General features: G+C 43.7%; 1 protein-coding gene across 1 annotated transcript; it reads right to left on the bottom strand.

Annotated features, from left to right (window-relative positions):
* Positions 1-307: 307 nt before the first annotated feature.
* On the bottom strand, positions 308-3,280 carry HRG_02324 (heat-labile enterotoxin alpha chain domain-containing protein; the record flags this gene model as incomplete). Its single annotated transcript, XM_044860795.1, has 2 exons — positions 308-528; positions 2,173-3,280. 2 exons carry the CDS (start codon positions 3,278-3,280, stop codon positions 308-310), a joined length of 1,329 nt encoding a protein of 442 aa, XP_044724428.1.
* Between the last annotated feature and the right edge of the window lie 6,499 nt (positions 3,281-9,779).

The raw sequence follows: 9,779 nt of genomic DNA, 5'->3' as shown, positions 1-9,779 counted from the left end.
ACGGGCTTTAAGGAAAGAGGGCAAAAAGGGGCGGCGACGAGGGCGATAAGGTTATATTTTAAAACCAATCTACAGAGAGCAAGCCGACGAATTAAAAGACGGCAGCCGACGAATTAGAGGGCGGCATTTAGGGGGAGGGAAATTAATAGCGGCGTTTTTTTTTCTTTCTCCCCGGGGAGGAACCAGAAGAACCTTTTCGTCACTAACGTTCCTCAAGGCACTAACGTTCCTCAAGGCATGGCGGGTTTTTTTTCTTTCCTTTCTCCCCGGGGAGGAACCAGAAGAACCTTTTCGTCACTAACGTTCCTCAAGGCAAGGCAAATCCTTTCGTCACTCGTTCCTCGTTCCTCAAGGCACTAACGTTCCTCAAGGCATTCAACTTGATTCCCGTCTGAATGATGGACAGGCCGCCCTCGCCCGCTGGCGCGAGCGCGCTGCTGCCCGTGCCGAGGTCAGTGGGCTCTCGAGGCCCGTCCGAGCTGAGGACATCCCAGCCCTCTGCCCTCCTCTCCCGCTGCCGGGCAGACGCTCATCTTCGGCCGTCGCACAGTCCACCCGCTCGTTGCCCTTCTTCTACCGGCCCTCCCTCTTACCCTCTCGTCACTGAACTTCTTTCCCCCCTCCCGCTGTCGCGAAGCGGACTTCATGTTCAATTGAACATGTCACCTGAACAACAGGTGGCTCGATTTTTCGTGACACCCGCCCCCGCGCTGATGTCCGCGGCATATCGAGGCATGAAGCATTCCGTTTCCTAGTAAGCGACGACTGACGCATACCTTGACCTGCTTGCTTGCTCGCTTGCCTCTCGTCCATCTTACTTGCTTCACCCTGGTGCCCCCTCGCCTCATCAGACAACCCCATTCATGACCATTGATCACACCGCCTCCCCCGTGGCATGGGCCGCCCGGCTGTTCAGCTACCGGTATGGGCCATTTCAGCTTCGTCACCAGGAGACACGCCGACGACCGATCCGCCTCGCAGGCCTATCTATCCCAGCTTAAATAGCTGTCAGGAGGGACCCCGATATCTGCATACACAGGAACCAAGTATCCTCCTTCCAAACAAGGTCCGCTCGATGCGACACGACGTTATCTAGTGCGTGGAAGCCCGTCGGGTTCGGGCCAAATCGACGTCGAGGCCGGGCACGAGTAACAGGTCCATGCTTGTGGGCCCGCCGAATCATATGGATGAACTGTTCATATTTCCGAGCGTGGATCCACACTTGCCGTAACTTTTGGCGAATTCGCCGTATAACACTGGACCCAACTCTTCCCCAGCTACTGAAAGCTTCGCGAACTGAGTCAGTGGAATGGCTGGCGGCAAACTTAGGAAAATAGAGTCGGCAATTTTTCTCTGGTTGGAACCAGGCTAGAGTTGCCAGCCGTATCAGCATGCCGTCGGCAATTAGACTCGTTTAGTAATGGTGAGAACTTACTGGTAACTAGATTTGACAGGTTTATCAGCAGTGTCACTGGCAGTCAGACTCGTCGGTCATGGGTAACTTACAAACTTATTGTACTCAGTCATGAAATCTGCAGCAGCTTTCGCCAGCTGTCCAGGCAGCTTCTGAAATGCTGCTGCGATGTCGGTTGGGGCTTTTTTGAGGTCGTCAAAACCCCCTTCCAAAGAAGCCGGAATTTCACCTACCGCTTTTGCGAGGTCGCCAAGAGACCTCGCAAAGCGTCATCTTCCGGGTTTGCGACGTCATGTACACCGCTTACCACCGCCCCGGAACGCTTAACCCTTTCCGAGGTCTCGAACAGACTTCTCAAAGCCTCGAGATTTTCCGCATTTGTGAGGTCGTGTATAGCGCTTTTCACCGCCTCTGGAATTCCCCCTAGCTCTTTTAGCAAGTCGGCACCAGACTTCTTAAAAGCCACCCAGTTTTCCTCGCTAAATAGCTTCATGAAAGTCGGCCCGATTGAGAGTAGAGTTTCAGGGATTTTTTTGATTCTCTCCCAAAGGGTAAGGTCCTGCGGCGGCGCCACTGGATGCACCTGCTCTTGCTGGTTCCGCTCAAAGCCGATTAGCATACCGCCGATGTTAAATTTGTCATTAGTCACGGTTAGAAACTTGCCATTTTTTCATGTGCTTCACAAGTAACAATTGCCGTAAGAAGGCCGAACGTAAAGCCAGGAATAAAACCAAAAGTCTTCAGAGCTTTTTGCGGACGGTTCTTGACCAGTTCGGAATCTGGCTCGGGACCGGGCTTTCCGGTATTCCCCTGTTGGTTTATATCGGGCTGCGGCTGCGGTTTGTTGTTGGCTGGGGGTTTGTTGTCGGCCGGGGGTCCCGTTGTCTTTTCGCCGTTGTTCTTGTTGGCCTCTTGGTTATTGTTGGCCGGTTCTGCACCATTTCTGCATCCATTGCTGCGCTTGCACAGCGGCTCCCCATTCTCATTTGGACCCGACGACCCATCTTTGCCTGCATCTGGTTCGGGCAGCGGCTGAGAAACGAGAGGCTGGAAGTCTTTGTTGCAGCTTGTGCCTCCACATACCTTGTTCCAATAGAAATTGCCCAGATTATCTAACACTTTCTGGTCCTTGTATTGGTTCCACGGCTTTTCCTTCCATGCGTCAGAGGTCTCAGGAAACCCGGCGATCTGAGGCTGTGCTCCGCTTCCTTTCTGATTGCGATACTTTTCTTCGTTAAACTTGGGGTTCTTAATGAATTCTACACGCCCCGGAGACTCTCCTCGCTTAATCGTTTCGAGTACGTCTGTGTCTTTGATCCCCTTCAATTCGTACCAGCCTTCGATTTGGTCGAATGGGATGCCCCCTATGAATGCATTCTCTGTTTGGCCTTTGTAGGGGCTGTACCGCCCAAGGGACGCATCCACGTCGATGGCTTTTGTATCGGCGTGTATGCGATAGAGGTATCCGTTTGACTCGCCGTTTTGATCCCCACCGCGACCGAACCGCAGCCCCAGGGCCGGATCTGAAGCCGTCGACACATATTGCGAGTTTGCTATTCTGTTGCCCTTGGCATGCTCATACAAGCTGCTGCCACTCCCAATTTCTTCTTTCGTAAGGGTTTCACCTCTTCGCTGTTTTTCAAGGCCTCGAGAGAACATGCCGCCAGCGGCTTCAACCTCCTGAGGAGTCCGAAACTTTTCACCACGCCAGACGGTCGTTGGTTGTTCGGGATCAGGTGCCGGTTTGCTTACTGCCACGCCACGTTTGCCCATGCTGTGAATGACCTCAGCCGAGGGCAGGCTTTGGCCAAAGCCCAGGACCAGCACAAGGAGAGCCCATAATGTCGGCAGCCAGAGGCCCTTCATGGTAGGATGACGCTTTGATGTTGTCTTGGGAGTTCAGGGGACAGTCATGGGCTTATTCCCGACTGTCGAGATTCGGGTGTTGAGTCGATCGGGCTCTGAACTCCGGTTATACGTGGTTTTGAGTCTTTAATATACCGAGAAACATAAATGGATTGAGGGAAATGTGACGATACGAATAGCAAGCGGCCGCAGAGTTCATTGAAGATCTAGGCGATATGTTGCGGGGGACGACGTGGAATTCATAGGTCGAAAGCCGGTACAATGACGGGGAAAGTTCCTGTATAAAATCTGACCAAACTGGTCCTGCTAGAACTCCCAGAAAAAAAAATCTAGCGTCATTCAATCTAATGCGGCCGAAGTTAGTCCTGCCTAGATGCATTGCACTTAGTCAGGCCTCAGCGAGGTTGAGGAGATGAAATATTACCGTCACTTAAAACGGTGGTATGTTTGAAGTACCGGTAAACCGATGGCTTGGTACTGTAATAGGGACCGCTTAACAATCCACCGCTTTTCAAGTACTTACTACCACTTTAAAGTGGGGGCGGGCACGAGTAGTCATTTAATGCTAACTACTCTGTCGAGTACTTTTGCCGGCTCAGGTAATCGGGGAAGCTGGTGCGAGTCGACATGATGTGTTGCCCAAGTGGGACTCGTGGGGAGGAGCTCGATCAGCTCCAGGGCCAGAGCCTCATGTTTAGCATGGGCTGGTCGATCGGGGATGACAGAGTGGCGGGCGAGGATCCGTCCGTACAGTGCGAGTTCTGGTTGACTCACCACGGCCACGAGTCGGCGTTCATGATTTGCGAATCTAGAACGGCCGACAGTGGGTCAAGATAAAGGCGGGATTTGAGTTAGGATGGCTAGTCTGCATGTTAACGGGTGAGTTGGGATGATAAACATGAATATTGAGGGGGCGGTAGTCATGTCCGATCTTCTAATTGCAGAAACGCGGCGGGTGTTTCAGTTGAGCGGATCATCTGCAAGTGCATAGACGACTAGGACAAGGTCAGGTTTGAGCCTCGTCCGACTTTTCGACAGAAGCAGAGTATGTTGGGATGGGGGAGGCTATAAAAGCTGCCCTCTAGGGACGTCGACTACTTGCAGAACTAGAAGGAAAGGGGGAGCAAATAGTGCCACTACTACTTAGAGATAATAAGGGAGCTATATAGCTAACCTAAGGAGTATCGAATACGTCGAAAATTACGTATATTAATATAGTATTTTATTACGTCGTTAATAAGGTTAAGGAAGGGAGAATCTAAGTCTACTAGGTTCTAAGGGAGAATATACTAGTAGATAGGATAACTAAGCCTCTGCCTAGGGAGGCTTTTAAGAGGAATAGGAGGAGGATTAGAATTAGACCTATACGCTATAAATAGCGTTGCTATTATATTAGTTAAAGTCTAATAGCTTTAAGGGAGTATTAAGATATAGACTAAGATATATTTAGGCAGCACCTATAAGTAGTAAGTTACTAGATAGTAGCACGGACGTGCCGCTATATATATATATATATTAAGAGCTATTAGATAGAATAGAATAAAAGTAAGTTTAATCGCAATAGTTATAGGTAATAATATATAGGTAGGTACGTATAATAAGAAGGATAGGGAAAAGCCTATAGCTCGGGATCGGATTCTACTTATCCGATCTATTATATCGGCTCTTCTACCTATCCCTTCTTACCTTCGCCTTGCTTTTCTTAACACGTTATACTGCATAACACGTTAGCGCGCGCTCCTAAGGCCTCTACGTTTCGCCCCTAACCGGCCGTCACGCAATGTAAGCTACTGCGGGACGGAATTGCCGGTTACCTAGTGCCGCAACTACTATAAAAACCTTTAAATGCCTTAAGGAACGTTAGTGCCTTAAGGAACGTTAGTAATGAAAAGGTTCTTTTAGTGCCTTAAGGAACGTTAGTAATAAAAGGGTTCTTTTAGTTCCCCCCGAGGGAAAAAGGAAAGAAAAAAACCCCGCTATGCCTTAAGGAACGTTAGTGCCTTAAGGAACGAGGAATAGGTAAGGCAACCCCTTATAGGTTACGTAAAAAGCCTTAAGGAACGAAGACTAAGGTTAAGATAAATAAGACGAAGATAGAGGGCGAGAGTAAAGAACGTAAGTAAGCGGTAGCGCTAGGAACTAATATATATAAGAAGGTAGGTAAATAAATCGGCTATTTAGGTACCATCTTATAGCGGGAAGAGGGAGAAAAAGTAAGAAGGCAATTATAGCGATAATAACGGTTATAGGGTAAGAGAGAGGAAGGGAGTATAAGAAAGGCACTAAGGTATAAATAGGAGAGTAGAAGCGTCTACCTTAGCTACTAATCGAGTAGTTAGGAAAATAACTATAGTATAGCTACTTATAACGTTTCTATAAAGTTCTAGTATAAATTTAGGGCTATAGAGCTTAAGTATAAGTATAGTATCTTAAAGACGCTCGTAACATAGGTAGGCTAAGCGAGGCTAAATAACGAAGCTAGCGTACTATTCCTATAGTAGATAAGGCCGATCTTATAGGAGTATAAAGCGGTATATTAAAAGGTAGTAAGGGCGCGCTATAAGAGTTATAGCGAAGTTATAAAGGATATTTTATAGAGCCCGATATTATACCTATATATAAAGAGGCTGTTTATACTTATAGTTATATCGTTATTTTATAGCTAAGTATTATAGGCTATGCCTATAAAAGGCTAAGGTTATACTATAGCGACTATACTAAAGTTAGGCTAAAGTAGACCTATATATAGGTAGAGCTCGACTTAAACTTAGGCCGAATAGTACTTAAATATAGGTCGAGCTAAGGACTAAGGAAGATAGATAACCGTTATAACTAAGATAGAGTTTTCCTTCTTTCTTCTTAGCTTTAAATAAATAATTATTCGGCCCTATACTACTATACTAAGTATATATTAGCCCTTAATACTAAGAAAGATATAAAATAAAGGTAAGGTAGGAAATATAAGATATAATAGTAAAGGTAGGGTAAGTAGATAGAAGTATAAGTATAAAGTAAATATAAGGGTAGGATATATATAGTATAAAAAGGAAGGTCTACTAAGGTTATAGAGAGATAGCGGGGGCGAGGAGGTATAGCTAATACTTAGTAATCGCGTATTATAGTAGGTAATACTAAAAGGAGGACTAAAAGGTATATAAGAAGGGATATAAGCTAAAGGTAAGCTAGGGAGCTAGTAAGGGGAAGTAAGTAACGTTATTAGGGCGGCCTTAAGGCTAGCCTTATATACTATAACGGCCTTTATAAAACTAACCGCTAACTTCGGCGACCCTTATCTTTATAACTTATATAACTAAGGAACGGAATATAAGATAATAAAGACGCCTTTTTATAAAGCGTAATTATAGGCCCCTTATTACCGCTAAATATAACTAAGAGGTATAGCGGTAAGCTAGTAAGGAGAGAGAAGGGAATAAGAAGGAAGGGAAAGAGAAAGGATAAGGCGTAATATATAAGATATTAACGAGGTTATAGAGAACGTCTAAAGGTAGGTAGTATTATAAGAAATAGGTTCGTAAGCTAAAACTATCCTTTAATAAAGGGAGAAACATAGTAATATATAAAGTAATAGTAATTTTATAGCGATAAGCTACGTTAAGAATAATATCTTATTCTATTTTAATAAAGGTAGGAGGTATAAGAGAGCGATTAGTTTATAGTAGGTAGCTTATTTCTATATATAATAGCGGAGAGAGTAAGCGGGCGGGTTAAAGGTACTCGCGATAATAAAGTTAAGAAGGGAAGCTAAGGGGGCCGGAGCAGGAGTAGGTAAGATACTATTTAGTTAAGATAAAAAAGCAGCTAGCGGGGGATAAGAGGAGGGGGCAGCGGGGCTAATAGTATCCGAAGATAAAGAAGGCGGCGAATACTACTACTATAGTAAGCGCGCCCTCTTTATAAGTATATCGGTAAGGGCTAGGTAAGAGCGCTTAAGCGGTAGCGTAATAGGGTTAAGGGCGGTCGGGGCTAAGGCCGAGGAAAGGGGGGCCGATATAGCTAAGGCTAGCGCGGTAACGGAGTATAAGGCGGCGTAGATAGAATCGAAAGTAAAGGAGGCGGATAGGGTCTAGCGCTTAAGGGGTATAGCGAGGGGGGAAGTTAAGGCGGCGGTAGTAGCTAAGGGCCTATTAATAAAGGTCTAGCTATCTAAGATAATAATAAAGATATAATCGCGCTCTAAGCTTAAGGGGGAGAGTATAATATAGTAGTTAGGAAAGCTAACGACCTTTTTAGTATAAGTAAAGGGGACGCTAAATAGGAAGGAAGAGTTAAACTTTTTAACGATTTTCTTATATAGTATAGCCTAAGGGCTAACGTAAATAAGAAAGATAATAAAGACCTTAAATAGGTAGTAGCCCTTAAATAGAATCCTATTTAGTAGGCTAGGGGTAATATAAGTTATAAGCTAGATAAAGATATAGTAGTAGAGCTAGTTCGGCCTAAGACTAAGTAGGAAGTCTTAATATAAGAGGTCGAGGCTAGGCCTAGCTATAACGCTATAAAAGGAGATAATAAGAGGCGTAAATAAGAACTAGCCGCTAAAGGCTAAGGAGCGCGGTAGGATACTAAGGGGTAAAGTTAGTAGGGTAGTAAGTAAGGAGGCGTATTAAAATAAAAAAGGGAGAGGGGCGTATAGCTAGTAACCTTAGTCGTAGATAATAAGGGTAAGTATAGTATAGAGAATAATATTATCCGGGCCGGCCTTAAGCTTATCGCGGCGCTCTACCTCCTAAGAAAGGGTATAAAGGTAAACGCGGCCGCTTATAAAGAACTACTACTTAAACTAGTTTATATCGACGACTAACTAGCTATAGATAAAGAGGTTTAGGCTAAAAAAAAGAGAGGGTCCTAGATCGTCGCCCTTAGCTTAAAGGGTTATATACTTTAACTTTAGTAGCTATAAGGGTACTAGTAAAAGGACTTAAGCGATAGCTTTAGTATTAAGGCCTTTAATATAGTACTTATCTTAGTAGGTAAACCTTATAAGGTAGTTAAGCTAAGCGAATAATATTATAGATATATCGCCGCCCGCGCCCTTACTAGTAATAAGGGGCTTATAAAGGTATAAGGTAAAGCTATCTATTAATAGAGATAAGATATAGTAAGGCTATATAGTAAATAAGCAATATTACTAAAGTAAAGCTAAAAGTAGTAAGAAATAAAAGTAGGAGTGCTCCCTATTAATATACTATCTTAAGAGTTTAGTATAGTAAGGAAGGGCTAGTAGCTATAGTATATAAAAGACGTTAAAGGATACTAAACGAAAACGTAATATAGCGTTAGCGGTAGGCTAAGATAATGAGCTTATATAAAGGTTTATAAGATATATATATAGAAAAATATAATAAGAGGAAAAGAAGAAACTTTAAAAAGTAGTTTAGTAAGATATAAAGGGTTTTAAGATAAGTAGGACGCGTAAAGCTATATTTAAAGAGAAGGAGGTAGACTTATTTATAATATATATAAGATATAAGTTTAAGATTTAGTAGGTAAGCGTTTAAGGGCATACTAAGGCTTTAACTAATAAGACCTAGATAATAAGAAGGGAAAGTATACTATATAAAGTATAAGTAAGAAGAGGCTATCTTAGTAACCTATATATAAGGACCGGCTAAGGCTATATAGCCCGCCGCTTTTAATAGTAGGTAATAGTAAGCGAGCTTAATAGTAAGGCGGTGCTAGTATAATATAAAGAGTAGCGGTATACCTATAAATATACTAATAAGCTATAAGTAAGATATAAGATATATAGACTTCCTTAAAGGATCTTATACTTATAAGAAGGGTATTAGTTAGTAAGATAAGTATAAGATAAATAGTTAAGGTAAGGACTTATATACTATTATTATACTTATAAGGATTTACGCTAAGAGCTTAGTAGTACTATAAGTAAGTAAGGCTAAAAAGGGTAGTATAAGCGAGAAAGATAAAAGGTCTATAAGAGCTTTAGTAGACCGGTATTATAATAAAGCTAGCTAATAAGAGGGTCTAGTCTAGAGTAAGTAATAAGGTAAGCCTAGCGCTAAAAGCCTAAGTAGCGCTATATATAAGACTAGAGTTCTAGCTAATTATAGTAGCGCTAGTATTTAGTTATAGTACTTCTTAAAGAGAGTAAGAAGAGGTATTAAGGGAGGCGCCTTTAAGGTAAGGGCGGGTAAGACTACTAAGATTAAGGAAATAAAAGATTAGCGTAGGCCGAGTTACGCCGCGGGATATCTAGCCTTAGCCGATACTAAGTATAGCGGGGTAGTAGCTACCGCTAAGTAGGCTAAGTGCCGTCTCGGCCTTAGGGAAAATCCGATATATACTAAGAGAAATTCGGCCTCTATTAATAATAGAGACTACTAAGCCTCCGCCGCTAGTAATATAGAGTTCGGACGCTTTATAGGATATTTAGCCTTAGCCGATATAAAGGGCCGCTAGGCCCTCGCCGCTATTAAACGTAATAGGTTTAGCTTTAGCCTTAGCTAGAAAGCGGGGG

Source organism: Hirsutella rhossiliensis (genome assembly GCF_020360975.1).
Source record: "Hirsutella rhossiliensis strain HR02 chromosome Unknown scaffold00002, whole genome shotgun sequence".
NCBI classification, from domain to species: Eukaryota; Fungi; Ascomycota; class Sordariomycetes; order Hypocreales; family Ophiocordycipitaceae; genus Hirsutella; species Hirsutella rhossiliensis.
Note: the sequence above shows the minus strand (reverse complement) of the source record. Positions and strands in the feature narration are given on the sequence as shown.